The 16,663-nt window shown below is 42.7% G+C and overlaps 1 protein-coding gene across 1 annotated transcript in view; it reads right to left on the bottom strand.

The window, feature by feature from the left end:
* Positions 1-16,095, bottom strand: part of LOC306912594 (anoctamin-8-like) — a 49,597-nt gene extending 33,502 nt beyond the window's left edge. Inside the window, exons 1-5 of the mRNA XM_079488933.1 lie at positions 15,985-16,095; positions 9,185-9,295; positions 4,806-4,938; positions 2,696-2,834; positions 2,020-2,116 (exon numbers count right to left, since the gene is read on the bottom strand). Of these exons, the coding sequence (XP_079345059.1) occupies positions 2,020-2,116; positions 2,696-2,834; positions 4,806-4,938; positions 9,185-9,295; positions 15,985-16,063 (559 nt within the window). The 5' untranslated portion in view covers positions 16,064-16,095. The remainder of the gene's footprint in view (positions 1-2,019; positions 2,117-2,695; positions 2,835-4,805; positions 4,939-9,184; positions 9,296-15,984) is intronic.
* Positions 16,096-16,663: the final 568 nt, after the last annotated feature.

Below are 16,663 nucleotides of genomic sequence, written 5' to 3'. Positions count from 1 at the left end.
TAACCCCATTTTTGAGGTTTGGGTTTTTTTTTCTTTTCTTCATAACATAACATCAACGCTATCAAACACCCTTTACGTCCCTCAGTGTGTTGTTTTCGAAGATATTGAACTAATGCAAAGTATCAAAAACCACATCGGAAAGAAGCTCTCAACTCCATTCAGTATTTAAGTCCGACGTCATTTTGTAGTGCTACGTTACGTCCGGGTCCAAGTGGCACCAGCTCACGTCCGCATCTCATTGTAAATAGAATATCTAAACGCATGAATCTTTTTACAATGAAGTTATTTTTCAGAAAGGAAGCCTTCCAACTAGAGTATAATTATTAATGTTTTGTACAAGTGTCCATGACAAAGAAAATATATGATGTGGAGACAATAAAGACTATTATTATCATTATTATTGAAGGTGGTAACAGTCCATTTGCTCAGTACAATATTTCGGGTGCATATTTAGAATGTGTGCAGGGTTGAGTATGTTGAATCTAGTTTACAATTAATGAGGATTTAGTTGACACAATGAAATAAAATGGCGATAGTATTCCGTGTGGGACAGACGGCCTGTCACAGCCAGATTTGGGAGAGCAGCAGCTTTGTTGTTGCGAGGAAAGCGGTAAAATGAGACTTTCGTGGTTGTTTTCGTCTCAGATTTAGTCCGACAGAGCGTCACAGTATAGCTCTATGGGGGACACAAAAGCGACACAAAAGTAGGACCCGGAAGTATCTCTGGAGTATCTCTGGCTCACGTCACGGCTAAAATACTGAATGGGCTCTATGCAGCCAACACTTCCGCGTTCAGTTTGGGCCACCAGAACGCTTCCGGTCGGCAGCCACTCATTCACTTTGAACGTATGGTCGTGATTTTGTAGGAATAAAGTTCAGTGCTTTATACATCACTATTTCATTTGATAATGTGATGGCATAGTTTTTCATAGTTTGTATTATTTGTGTTGCGACGTTGACATGATGACATGAGTTAGAAACGTCTTAAATCTCCGGTGTTGCCATGTCCGCTTGTTATAAGCGACTTGGGGCTTGGCTTCTTTTCATAGACCTGATTGCTTATTTCTCTCACACAATCTGGCGACACCTACCTCTCGTCTCCAGCTGTTATACACAGCAGCGTAACAACCGGTGTTGCCATATTGTGTGAGAGAAATAAGCAATCAGGTCTATGAAAAGAAGCCACTCCACAAATGAGCTACTATAATACTTAATATTTATATACTAAGACTATAGGACATCGGCAGCTACTTCAGAATAGCTACAAGCTCACAATGCGTCGTTGTGAGCTTGTAGATCAGATATTTTCCAAAACAGTTTTTGTTTTATACAAATAAAAAATAAAAACCTGGCACAAAACATTCAGATGGGGGTCCGTGTGCACAAATACATGGGGGTCCTTGGCTTTATGACAATGTTTGAGCAGAATCACAGGTTTAAACAACATTAGGGAACAAGCCTAAATAAGCATACACTTTAGAAACAAGCCCCGAAAAACGCAACCTAACCTGTCAATATTTTCAAGCAACTTTACTGAAAAACAAGACCAAAATCGCTTATAACAAGCGGACATGGCAACACCGGAGAAATCCATGAAGATTTTCTAACTCATGTCATCATGTCAACTTCGCAACACAAATAATACAAACTATGACAAACTATGCCGTCACATTATCAAATTAAATAGTGTTGTATAAAGTACTGAACTTTATTCCTACCAAATCACGACCGTACGTTCACAGTGAACGAGTGGCTGCCGACCGGAAGCGTTCCGGCGGCCCAAACTGAACGCGGAAGTGTTGGCTGCATAGAGCCCATTGCAGCCTCAACCTGTCTGTGAAAGCACCCCCTCGAATGACGCATGCAAGTAACTGACAATATACAAAGTCAGAATACTAACTTTGATTTTTTTTTTTTTTTGGATAGGTGTTTTTTTTCCAGCAGAGAGAGAGATATGGTGGTTTAAGTGGCTAAAGAGCAAGGACAAAAAAGCTCAAACATGAATAAACAGCAGCCTACTGATTGGTTGTCCTTCCAGGAAGTGAATGTTGTGAAGCACCTCGCCATGTTTGGCTCGCAGGTTGACCAGCCAGTAATGAATGATGCTCTGCCGCTCCTGAAAACAGTTCAGAGTGGATGAGGAGGGAGAAGAAAAAGAAAAAGAAAGAATGTAAGGATAATGTATTTTTGACACTGAAGCCTGTCTGGGTTCTGGCCTGCAGGGCCCATACAGTAGGGGTGTCCAAAAAAATCGATTCGAATTAGAATCGCGATTCCCGTTATGAACGATTAAAAATCGATTCATAATTTCCAAAAATTGTTTATTTATTTTTATTTTTTTAGATTTTTTTTCCTGCTTACAGTAACAGTTTTCACTACATGGTGTTTGTGATATGAAATGTAAGCTTACTCTAATCACAGTAAACATCATGTCTTCAGTCATTTTCAAGTTACTGTAGTCAGTACTAGTCACTTCAGATCAGCACAGCTGTATTGTATTGTAGTATTGAATCGAGAATCATTTTGAATAGACAATCGTTTTGAATCTGGGAAAAAAAATGCTTTAGAATTTTTAAATCGATTTTGAATCGAATTGTGACCCCAAGAATCGGAATCGAATCGAATCGTGGGACACCCAAAGATTCACAGCCCTACCACACAGCCTCTCAAAACCCCGCTAACCTCCTCCTCTAACCTGTGAGGTGAAAAAGCAGAGCTCGCTCTCTATGTTCTCATAGATGTTGTCCTCCTCGCAGGAGAAGCGCCGCGTTCCGCCGCCATACTGTGGTTTGACCGCTTTGTGCATGCCCATCTGTTCGGCTCCCCGCAGTAAGCTAAGCATGGAGGACAGAGAAGAGGGGAAATTAAGTGATTAAAAATGCGGGTTAGATGAAGAATTAAAAACCGCTGAGAGGTTAGCATGCCAGCAGTTTGATCCTCTAAGTGTCTAAGTGTGTACTTACAGTACTTACATGACACACACACACACACACACACACACACACACACACACACACACACACACACACACACACACACACACACACACACACACACACACACACACACACACACACACACACACACACACACACACACACACACACACACACACACACACACACACACACACACACACACACACACACACACACACACACACACACACACACACAGGAATGTTTATAATAGCCGGGGAGCCACAGGCCCAAAAGCTCAACGGTTAAGGATTTAACCTGTGATGTCCATGACATACATTCTATTTGTGTTTTTTCTATTCACTTGGTCATTAAGGTCCACAGAATGAGAGGTCTGCTCTGCCGGAAACATCGCGGAAAACAAGTTGTGGCCATTTGTGTATACCCCACCATAGACAACCAATATAAGGCAAAATGTCATCATACATTAAGTAGCATGTGACATGTCAAACTAGGGGGTTTTCATGATTCTGAATCCATTCCAAGCATTCGTTTTGCACGAAAAACACTCCTTGGCCTAAAAACGGTGATAGCCGTCATCAAAAATGTGATGAGGTCAAGTGGATATGGCCGAATTTAGGCCAAGGAGTGTTTTTCATGCAAAACTAATGCTTGGAATGGATTCAGAATCATGAAAACCCCCTAGTTTGACATGTCACATGCTACTTAAAGTATGATGACATTTTGCCTTATATTGGTTGACTATGATGTGGTATACAAAAATAGCCATAACTTATTTTCGCGATATTTCCGGCAGAGCAGACCTCTCATTCTGTGGACCTTAATGACCAAATTAATAGAAAAAATACAAATAAAATGTCATGACATCACAGGTGCTCTCAAATTCCGGGTGGCTGGCTGGCTCCCCGGCTATAAAGCATGTAAAGTGTGATATTTTGTTGTGGAAGATTTATTTGCGAATAATATATTCCTTTTTGAGTCCATTTAACGGTGAGTAGGAGGCACAGCCAAAAATCACAGCCACCCTAAATAATTCAGAATGAGGAAAACAAATCCCACTCTCTTCTCACATCCATCTTTTGAAAATGCAGAAACGCCACACGTGTGTATGCAAAGAAATAAATAGACCCAGCAAGTCACTTCACTATTACACCAAAAACCATGCCGGGTACACATACGATTGGGTGCCACCGATATTGTCCCTTATCATTTGACCCATTTAGGCCTGACCTCAAAATAAAAAAAAATCCTTCTAAATCCTCCAGTCCGATTTAAAAAAAAAATAGCAGACCTACAAGCTCGTAGCGTGCCACTCGGTGGCGCGCTATGAGCTTGTAGATCTGCTATTTTTCAATAGCTAAATTATAACATAATGTTTAAAACACCAAAAGGGGTTTTGCGCAGATCACGCAAACCTCAGCAAAAAGAAAAGGACAATATCGATGGCCTCCAACTGTACACAAAAGCAATAAGAATACAGTATAGGCAAGGGCAACATAAGCGACTCACACGCACAAGTAATAAGCCTATCTCACAGAATTTCCCCGCCCCCTTTTTACGCCCCCTTTCGGGGCTAGTGGTGATAGCGTGACGTCACTCCATAGACACTACATGTTAACAGAGGTTATTTAAGAAGTCTACAACTTTTGTTTTCTCAAGGTAAGGTTTGTTCTATCTGTTCGAGCTGATTTACCATCTTGTTTGCTTCATAATAATATTGGTCTGTCACATTTTGACATTAGAAAATGTACTTAGATTCTCCAGAGAAAAAAAAACGTGTAAATGCTAATGTTAAATGACACCACTATCTACCGGATGTGGGCGTGGAAAGCGGGCTGTGAGATAGGCCTATTGTCAATGTCTTACTTCTCAAAGGTAGTTGTAATGAAGAACGCATGTCCCTGGGTGTGCTTGTGTTGTCGTATCTGAATGTTCACCTGTGGGATTCCAACGCGGATCTGATTGAGCAGCCACAACAATGTGTGGTCATCTATACTGTCTGGAACAAGAGAGAGAGAAGATCTGGTTTTAATAGCACATCCACATCCAAAAAGTACCCCAAAAAAAAAGTACCCATTTCGACCTGAGGACAATTCTACAAATGCCTTCTAAATCCTGACAGTTTTCTGAAAAACACATGTTTCTATGTCGGAAGTGGTTCTCAAACTATTTCATGTCAAGGACCCCCAGATTTATCTGTATTTGTATTGTATTAAATATGTTGTTCCAGAAACATGTTGCTCCAGAAACAAATAATTTGAGTTAAACACGTTCGCTCTGAAAGAATATATTCAAACATTTGGGCCACATTTTCACGATTTTTCAAAAATAGCAGAAGCTATTTCTGTATCGGTGGTGCTCAATATGTCATGTCAAGGACCCCGAAAATGATATGTAATAGGCCACCGACCCCCATCTGAAAATATGTTCCTCTCAGAAGCAAAGATTTGAGTTAAAACGTTCACTCTGAAAGAATATATATGCAAAGATTTGTGCCACATTTTCACGATTTTTCAAAAATAGCAGACCTACAAGCTCATAGCGCGGCACTCGGTGCCGCGCTATGAGCTTGTAGGTCTGCTATTTTGCAATAGCTAAAGCACAACAATGCTTAAAACTACAAAAGGGGTTCCCGCCCCAAAATGGGTTAAAGTCAAATGTTCTGGGAGCGCACCAATGGAGGGTGAAAGCAGCTTTTGTCTGAGCTCCGCTACGTTGTCATTATTTCCTCTTTTTAGTATACTTTAAATTACCCTTTATTATAATAAGTTATGCAGGTACCAGGTAAATATGTCGATATTTTGTTTGGTCTCCTTTTATCCCCTCTTTTTCTTCCCTTTCTTTCTTCCATGGATAACAATATGTGATAGAAACGAAAATGAATTTCACCCACTTCTTTACTTCTGAAAACCTGTGATGTGACAATACAGCCGACTCTGAAAACACTGGCATATTGATTGATTGATTGATTGATTGAAATATTTATTAACAGTTTGCAGAATTACAGTACATTTCAAGCACAAACTCAATACAAAGACTGTTAACTGTGAGTGGACGACCCAATTAAGCATTACACTTGTTTACAAGAGGGCCCACCATGTTCAATTCATCAAAACATTTAGAGACGGACAAATAGACACTTCTATATAGTCAAAGAACAGAACAGGAATTCATCATAGAGGTAAAAAGGGAAAAGAGACATATACAGTGAGGTGGGGGGAAAAGGTGGAGGGGGGGGGGGGGGGGGGGGGGGGGGGGGGGGGGGGCGGTGGGGAATTCAGATTTTTACGGGGGCCAGTTTTGAATTGCAGCCGTCCGTAGGTGCCCTTTGAGAGCGGTTTTGAAGGAGTCAAGGGATTTGCAGGTCTTAATGACTGTTCCACATTTTGGTGGCATAGGAGCGAAAATAATTTAGTCCCTTGTTTGTGCCGAATCTGGGTTGTACATGGTTCGTTGCACTCCCTCTGGTGTTGTGGGTGTGGACTTCGTTAACATTAAGGAAGTATCTAGACAGGTAACTTGAGCTTAGTCTTGAATAATGAACTTTCAATTGAAAAGACTGTGATGCTTTTTCTTTACATTAAAAAAGGTAGTGATAAGTGATATTCTTTGGTTAAAACAAAAGGTTTTTTGTTTAAAGGTTAAATAACTATATTCTGATATAGTATTCATTGCTATATAAAGTGTTCAGTAGCAGGGGTCTCCCTGTCTCTCCAGCTCTTTAATAAACAGAAAATACATGTTCTGGTAGGTGAAAATATTTCAGCCAATCAGGAGAAAGTTGCCATTTATCAGCTTCATTTTTATATTGTGCCAGTTCCAATTTTGTCTGCTCACTTCTTTGTGTCATCGCTTACAATTCCACTTGTTTAATCTGTATCCTGACTGAGTTCTTTATCCTGGTTGGATAAAAATTGGTACCCCGACCTGAAAATGCAATTTCTGTTTAACACCTTGGAGGCCCGGAACTATTTAATCAATTTCATCCATGTGCCCATCATTTATAGCGCACGGACCACTTTTACCGGCGCACCGGAAGCTGGTGTGCATGTCTGTGTAGCAGCTAACAATAGCCACACCACTCTAGAGAGTTGATCGACAACAACGGGAGGTAATAATAAATCTATCGCGACTAGCGACTGGACCGCGGAAGGCCGTCAAACACAGGATCTTTTTTCAGAATTAGACGGGATGATTTGTTATTCTATTTATAGTGACTCATAGGAATAGACTACGTGACAACCAGGAATAGTCTGGTGACCACCGGAGAGACGGGTGGCAGCCGGAAATTAGACGGCACCCGGGAGCAGTATGGGTTGGCGCCCCAGCCTGTGTCTTCCGTGAGGAAGAAGCCCAACAAACCCACGGTGAGGCCTTTAGGAGGGCCATTCAAGCCTCAAGCGGAGCCTGCGGCACCACCAAGGGCAAGGTGGAGCCTGCGGAACTGTTGCGGCTCGAGAATCCACCATTCCTGAATAAAGTGCCTGGTGCTGGGAGTCTGGTGCAACGCACAGGGCCTGACCTGGTGAGAGCAGGAGTGGACCTGGTGAGACGTAGGAGGGGCCCGGACAGGAGTCAACCCACAGAGCCTAGTCCTTCCACGCACCAGAATGGTACCTCCCAGTCCCGGCAGAGTAGTTCAGGAGGAACGGATTGTATGGCCCTGGTTTTTCCCTAATGGGACTGATCGAGGGTAGCCACTGGGACGTAAGTCGGGACTTGATCACCCGGCTGGGTCACCTGAGTGAGGGGTATGATGTTGCGAGACCCGAAACCCCGATGACCTTGGGATACATCACTGAGGATACGTCCCAGGTGCATCCATGTATGTATGTATTTTGTTTAGTTTAGATCGGGAGTTATGATCGTTTTAAGATTTTCGTTTTCGTCAGCTAAACAGGCAGGGGACATTTTCGATGACGTGTCACTTTTTGACACGTTCTCGGATCGGGCAACAAGCGCTCCAAGGCTCTAGAGCGATGCGAACGGTTTTGTTATCAATCATTAATCTCCGTCCTATTTATCAATCTCCGGCTTGGGCACTTGATCATGACCTTGAACTTGGACGGAGAACTCCGCCCCGGGCCTCCAAGGTGTTAATAAGAAGCTGGAGAGACATGGAGACTTCTGTTACTGAACAAACACTCTCTATAGCAATGAGTACTATCACAGACAATATACAGCTTTTTAACACTTATTTTAACCAACGAAAATCACTTGCCCTACCTTTAAAGTCTCTTGCTAGCTATTTTACAGAGATGATAGATTTTCTGCTGCATAGGGAGGCTGAACCAGGCCCATTCTTCAACCTCTTGACAAGAGGAGCCAGAAAACAATTGCCAGGCAGTGACACAGAAAGGTCAGTTCAGTTAGATCACTGGGCTAATGTGCTAGCAAAACACGTCTTCTACTATTTGAAATGATCGGCACAGTCAGTGACTGCTCCTGTTATTATGAGGCTATATTAATTTAGGCCTGACGTCAAAATTAAAAAAATGTCTTCTAAATCCTGACAGTTTTCTGAAATACCCGTGTTTCTGTATCAGTGGTGCTCAATGTCATGTCAAGGACCCCAAACATGATATGTAATAGGCCACCGACCCCCATCTGAAAATATGTTCCTCTCAGAAGCAAAGATTTGAGTTAAAACGTTCACTCTGAAAGAATGCAAAGAGTTGTGCCACATTTTCACGACTTTTCAAAAATAGTAGACCTACAAGCTTGTAGCGCGGCACTCGGTGCCGCGCTATGAGCTTGTAGATCTGCTATTTTTCAATAGCTAAAGTGTAACATAATGCTTCAAACACCAAAAGGGGTTCCTGCCCAAAATGGGTTAACAGATGATTTTGAAATGAACTTAGCCTAGTCATAATGGAACCAATTTGCCACGCAAAATATACACAAACATTCGTTAAAAAAACGTGTGTCTTATCTTAATTTTTGCCTCAGCTTCAGTATGAGAGGACTAAAACAATACATACATTTAGATGTGTGCTTGTATAAAAGTGTTATCTAACCATCTACAAGCCTGAATGTCAAAATGAAAACAGTTGCGGACAAGTCTCCAGACAAGCAAATACTGTAAATGGATGAGATCTAGGACTATAATCGTCCCCCAGGATCGCTCCGGGTCTCGGCTATGTGTCTGAGTGGTTGGCAAATGGCCAAAGTTGTCCTAATGAGACTGCTCTGCTCTCTCGCTCGTCAAAGGAAGAATGGAAAGGAAAAGGTTGACCTCAGCTTACCTGGGAATGTCATCAGGATATCACAGTTCTCAGTGGGCACCATCTTCAGCCAGGACCTACGGGACATGATGTACCGTCTGGCTTGCAGGAGGCGTTTCCCGAACAATTTATCTGAGAGGGGAGAGACGTTTCGGAGAAAAAGGCAAACATTAGGGGGGGGGGGGAGACTGTCAGAAAGCGAGGTCCAGAGATAGAGTGAGTGTGGACTGTGGGTGTTCATTGAAAGAGAAATAATTCAGAGAGAGAAGTCGAGAAAGTGGCCTGTGCGAAAGGTGTCACAGGAGTGAATGAATGACGCTGCGCGCACGAGAGAATAGAATGGTGGTAATGGTAATATTTTCTCATCAGAGTGATCAGGGACACGGCTGACAGCTTAGTGAAGCAGAACTTGAACCAATCTGCCCATGACTGCCACTCTTGACTGTTACTCATCGACACCAGCCATTTGGAGAACCAACTGGATGTTGTTTTATCACCTCTCTCAGCTAAAAGAAAACAAGACAGACGCGGTACTTCTCAACACATAACATTATTGTTCACCGTCCACGACGGTTAACTGTATCACATCTCTCTCATCCAGCCACTCTTTGTCCTACATGAGCGAATAATGTCAGCCTCCGTCAACTCATTTCATCACATGACCTGTCACTGCTGTCAGTGGGACTTAGTGCTTAACGTGGAGCTGCATCCATTTACACATTGTAATTACTTTCAGCGCTCTTCAAAACTGCTACCAACTTGGTTAAAGCACCACTTCACCACTTTTCAACCTATCTTCATCTAATTGGTCCTCACTAATGATCATGATAAAATAGCTAAAAAAAAATTCTACTCAGTCTGTGTCTCATGGGAGGGCTGTGTGGGCAGTTCAGGAACCCATCCATCAGTGACATCATCAATGGGGAATCCGAGCTAATAGAAACGGCAGGCTTTCTATTCCTGAAAAGTTGCAATGCGAAAATGGAAGCCATCGTTCTCACGATAATACAAATCTAAATATATATATTTTTTTAATCTGGTTTTAAAAAAATATGCCAAACTTTGATGTCACTGGTGGACGGGTTTCTGAACTGCCCACAGCCCTCCTATGAGACACAGACAGTGTCTACCAGAATAATATGGAAGTGGCGCGCACACGCACGCACGTACACGCACGCGCGCACACACACACGCCACAGAGCACTTGTGCAATTAATCACTTTGTCACTATGTAATGTCGGAACACCTTCTTGGCCAAGCATTGAAGCATCACTCCAGCACTTTCACAGTCTGCAGCATCAACTAAGCTGCCCCATTGGATCATTCCTGCACAAAGCCATATCGTCGATCACCTCGACACCAGTCGCCAGCGCCACTTTATTTCCCTGTTGTTGTACCCTAATAGCATTATAAATCTGCATGCTATACTAGCAGCAAGTATACAATGAACTGTACATGGAGCTATGGCGGTGGTGGCAAAAGGGGCCAGGTTCCTTTATTATGTTCTGCATGCAGTATGGTGGGAGATGTATAGAGCACCGAAGTCTGACGTCACTTTCAGTAGAGGGCACCAACACACAGGTTTGTGTATTTTTTTATTTGTATTGAAATCTCCATAGGGCGATTTTATGTCGCTTCATATAAGAACTGTGTTTGAAAAATAAACCGACCACCCCGGCGTTTCTGTCAGGGGAGTGGCTGTGCGTCGTTAATGATGTCCATTTATATTTGATACAGCCAGTTTCTAGAGAAAATGGAATTAATGTGACCGCAAAAGCCTTGAAACTACATATGAATGCAATGTCGCTGAGCACATACGTCACGCCCAGCTGTCAACATATTGCGTTCCTGAGATTGCTCGTTGACGTAAGCTCAGCTGGTGGTGACTCGACTCGTACTAACCACGATACATTATATATCAATAAAATTATTATATAAATAAACGTAATTAACGTTCAGTTTCTGTTGTGCGACGGGCTGCGGGCAGAAGCAGCCTACCCGGAAATGTAGTCTCTGGGTTGTTTGGCTCGTTTCTAACGCTTATTGTGTTACTCTTTGGGTATATTTGTACATTTCCACCTTCAGTCGATGCTTCATATCCATATGAGTGAAAAGGCCGGGGTGATCGGTTTATTTTTCAAACACAGTTCTTATATGAGGCGATCTAAAATCCCCCTATGGAAAGTACAATGCTTATAAAAAAATACACGAACCATGGGACTGGCGCCCTCTACTGATAGTAGAGGGCAGTGACGTCAGGACTTCGGTGCTCTATTTTTTAGCTAGGGCATCTTTTAACCCATTTAGGCTTGACGTAGAAAAAAGTCTTCTGAAAGAATATATATTCAAAGATTTGTGCCGCATTTTCACGATTTTTCAAAAATAGCAGACCTACAAGCTTGTAGCTTGTAGATCTGCTATTTTTCAATAGCTAAAGTATAACATAACGCTTAATTAAAACACCAAAAGGGGTTCCCGCCCAGAATGGGTTAAAGACAATTTACTTTGGTGTGCGTGAGCGTGTGTGTGTGTGTGTGTGTGTGTGTGTGTGTGTGCGTGCGTGTGTGTCGGAATCAGTTTCATTGTCAGATCACAGGTTTATACCCTTGTAAATCAGTGGTTGAAATGTGTTTTTGTGCAAGCTATTGGTAGGTCCTCACAAAAACACGAAGGGATCCAACATTGTGTTTGTGTGTGTGTGTGTGTGTGTGTGTGTGTGTGTGTGTGTGTGTGTGTGTGTGTGTGTGTGTGTGTGTGTGTGTGTGTGTGTGTGTGCGCACGTGCGCTTCTGTGGGAGGATATGGGTGTGTCTTTGATTCTGTGTGTTTTTTCCTGTACAGAACTTCTGACCACAGTAATAAGTCTGGCCTCGCTATAGAGCGTCGCAGTCCCGCCTCCTACCCTGGACCAGGAAATGAAACCCAATGCATTATTCTCATAGACATTTCTTAAAGTATTTATTTAAAGACGGTTACGCCGCGGACAAAGCCAACTCGAGTCGTGACAACTCATGACAACACAAACAATATTTTGGACCAAACAAATAATTAGAAAGAAGAAAAAAACGGCAGGTTACAACACTTTTTTTGTTGTTTTTCTTCTTTGTAATTATTTGTTTGGTCCAAAATATTGTTTGTGTTGTCATGAGTTGTCACGACTCCAGTTGGCTTTGTCCGCGGCGTAACCGTCTTTAAATAAATACTTTATGAAATGTCTATGAGAATAATGCATTGGGTTTCATTTCCTGGTCCAGGGTAGGAGGCGGGACTGCGACGCTCTATTGTGGTGCAATTTAATCCACCCTGATTCCATCTCCGTCCTACGACCTATCCTACAAGTGTTGGACCTCTAGAACTGATGCTTTAGAGAGAATACCTTCACTAACTGACATCATTATGTCGAGCCTTTGCCAAGTCATTTGCTTCAAACACTTTGTTCCAGAGAAAAGGCCTGGATCTGCACTTCAGCAGTACAGAGAAATTCAAAACAATACCATCACTTTATAAATAGGATACTCCATGGAGATTCTACAGGCCAGCTGTTGTGTGGAGCTACTGTACGGTGGTGACTGTGGAGCACTGCTCTCAAAATTAGCAATACAGAACAAGATGAGAGGCGAATATAACCATACACCGACACCAACCTTTGTCAACAGGGGCGTCAATATAGCTGGGGGGTGGAGCCAGGGGAAAGTTCAGAGTTTGATTGATTGATTGAAAATTGTATTAACAGTTTGCAGAATTACAGTACATTTCAAGCACAAACTCAATACAAAGGCTGTTAACTGTGAGTGGACGACCCAATTAAGCATTACACTTGTTTACAACAGGGTCCACCATGTTCAATTCATCAAAACATTTAGAGACGTACAAATAGACACTTCTATATAGACAAAGAACAGAACAGGAATTCATCATAATGGAGGTAAAAGAGTTCTCCCAACCGGAATAAACAGTGGAGTGTTGGGTTTTCAAACGCAGATGCTTTAAATACTACTAATTTAAAATTAGGCGTCATGGCTTGCCAGATCACAGGCACAGATCCTTGTTGCCACTCGACAAGGAACGCTACTTTAGAAAATGAAACAAGCTAGAGGCCGATTGGAATGTTTTCCTTGACTGCATGGACATGATCCAACACAACACAATGATGGACTGATATATTCGCATGGTAAGAGACACTTTTCAATAGATATGATCACTGAAACTTATCATAATATACATTTTAAAAAGCCATTCATCAATGATGTTTATAGAACATGTTTTAGTGAATCCAAGTAGGCTACCGACACCATTCGTTTCGACCGCACAACGATGGCTCCGTGCCAAGTTCCAAGTCCAACTGTCTCTAAACTACTTAGAATTCACTACAATGTGTTCTATAAACATTATTGATGACTTAATGGCTGTTGGTTTTTGATATTACGTTAAGTTTAAGTGATCATATCTATAGAGTGTCTCTACCAGGCGAGTAAACACTGCGCCGCATTAACACAATGTTTTGTAACAAGGAGGGAGAGGGAGATTGATGTCCGATTTCAGTGGTGGTTATGCTTGTGCAACTTGACGCATGCAATAAAGTATAAAGAGATAAGGATACTCGGTGACTATAAACCACTTGAACCCCAGGTCCCCAGCATAAACCAAAAATCTACAAACTCACAACGCGTCGCAACCGTAGGTCGCAACGCGCTGTGAGCTCATGGTTGGCCAGGACTGAAGTGTTTTATGCACATTCTCCATTTACAGTCCATACGGCGGCTTACGCCTACACAAATGTTCAGATTACAAATATAAAGTGCTCACCCCAGGGCCATGGATGTTACAATTCTGCTAGGGCGGGAATAAGTATCTTCCGTATTGTTCAATAAAAAGCAATGTTTAATCCGTTTTTGGCCATGCGCTTTCAACTATGCGCCCCTATCGGTTGGTGCATTGTAACTCTGATAAAATGGCCACCGATCGGATTAAAACGCTTTTTATTGAACAATGCGGAAGATACGGGTACTTTTACCCACCCGAGGAGGATTGTAACATCCATATTTAATGGAGTGTGGCGCCTGTTTCACCTCGCTCCATATGTGCAGTAAGTAGAGTATCTGAAAGCAACACCTTGACTTGGTGCTGTTGCTTTGAGCGCAAGCCAAACTGGCTCCTATCTCATCCTCATCAAGAAGATGAGAAAGGCCAATTATTACCCTTTGAAGTTTAACCAAATCACGGTTCATAATACAGAGGATAAGTTTGACCCCACCACTCCTCGTCTCACCTTCACATGCTATCCTTCCTTCCTATAGAGTGTCGCAGTCCCGCCCCTTACCAGGGCCCAGGAAATGATTCTCCGTTCATTTTCCTCATAGACATTTCAGAAAGTATTTATTTAAAGACGTTTACGCCGCGGACAAAGCCAACTCTTGTCGTGACAAATCATGACAACAAACACAATTTTTCAGGCCAAACAAAGAATTAGAAAGTAGAAAGAAACGGCAGGTTACGACACTTTTTTTGTTGTTTTTCTTCTATGTAATTATTTGTTTGGTTGAAAATATTGTGTGTGTTGTCATGATTTGTCACGACTCAAGTTGGCTTCGTACGACGCTTAGAAGGTCTTTAAATAAATACTTTTTGAAATGTCTATGGGAAAAATGCATTGTGATTAATTTCCTGGGCCTGGCGTCTTCATGAAAGGGGGCGGGACTGCGACGCTCTATTCTGTGGCACAGACATATGCAGTTGCCCCGTTTATGAAATAGTCAATTCAAGTGAAGTTTGACCTGAGACCTAAATTGACTCGACAGGCAGCCATTTCTGAAGGTCCTAAATTAACAGCCGCAAATATAGACCTATATTATAGGGCAACATATTATAGGGCAACATTTGATTTACCCACAAATTAAATGAAAATCAGTTATTCTTTAAAAATCACACCCGTGTGAACTGAGTGGTGCAACCCCCCCCCCCCCCCCCCCCCCCTCCTCTCTCTCTCTCTCTCTCTCTGTCGCTCATTAGCAGGCAGCAGTGCAGCACTATCCCTCTCCGTTTCTGACACAACAGCGCCACTTTTGGTAGTCATTGGTACTCGTGCTCATAGTCACATAGGTGGGTGGGTGAACACATAGGTGAACATGGACATTGCTGTTCCTTGGAGTGGTTGCACCACTCAAAAACAGGTTTAGGATACAATCTTCCCACTGTGCTCTTTTACCAGGGCCAGGTTACTTTTACCATGCTTGTAGCTTAAGATGAAAGGATATAAGTAAAACAAATTTCAATAATTTGTTCAGCCAAACCAAACATTCTGTTCATTTTGTCTTTTTGTTCACTAGCAAATGCAATTCAAACCCAATGCAACTAGCTTACAACGTGCTAGCCTATATATATATACCTGCATTTTTTGTGAAAACAAGTAAACCTGCAGCCAGGATTTATGCACCTGTGGACCACAACGATCCGACACTTATAATATTGGGCCTCTCTATCTCTCTCTCAATCGGAATGCGTAGCCTATGCAGCAAAGGGACAATTAATTCAAACCAAAACTCAAACCACTGACCGCAAATTGCCCAGTAGTATTGTACGGGTTCGATTCGTAATAGGATCGAAATTAATAGTCTCCGGAGGATATATCCGTGCCCTGCACCATCGTAAAAAACACACACACCGTCACACCCGCTCTCTCTCCCCCCTTTAATTTCACAAATCAACACTAATAGCCTATATACTATTATCATCTAGTCCCCAACGGTGATCTTCGGTGCATGCAATATAGTAGCGAGACAAATGCACGGGTTTATTTAGTTTAGGTTCGTCGTGATCACTCACCGAGCACGCCGGATGGCATTGAAGAGCTGTGCTGCTGCTTTTTGGTCCCGTCCTGCTCGGTTGGCACGCTTCTGTCCATCCTCTCCCCTCCTGCTGCTGCTGCTGCCCCGTCGACGTCGGTGGGAATGCTTCCACTGTTTACATACATGAGCATCAGCTGCAGCCAAGCATGTTGCCTGCTGCTGCAGAGATCTATGGGAAGAAAATAGTGGTGGTGGGCTGGTGGTGACGTGCAACTGGAAAATAAATAATGCGCCCTGACTGAGGAATGTATTTTTATTGCATGGTCGCTCTGTGTTGAAGCGCGGCCGGGGAAAGCCCTTGATGAAGATGATGCTGATGATGACTGTCACGGAGAAGGAGGGGGAGGAGGAGGAAGATGGCCATGTATGATGACTAGACTGTACATTACGCGTTCCAGTTGACTCGTAACTGGTGACGACACAACCGTTGGAGGGGACACCCAGTCCCACAGGGAGGGGGGAGGCAGGCTGATCAATCGACAATCATATATAGCACCCCACGCTCCGTTTATTGGGTGGGCAGTGCACTACTAATTATGACAATAGATAAGTGAATAAGCAGCCAGCAATGGATGCATTACTACCCATAGCCAAGTAAAAAGATATATGCAACAACACCATTAAGTAACAAAAACGGTTGACACACAGCTTCGATA

This window comes from Electrona antarctica (assembly GCF_951216825.1).
Source record: "Electrona antarctica genome assembly, chromosome: 19".
In the NCBI taxonomy this organism is placed as follows: Eukaryota; Metazoa; Chordata; class Actinopteri; order Myctophiformes; family Myctophidae; genus Electrona; species Electrona antarctica.
The sequence above is the reverse complement of the archived record's forward strand: the minus strand, read 5'-3'. Positions and strand labels throughout refer to the sequence as shown.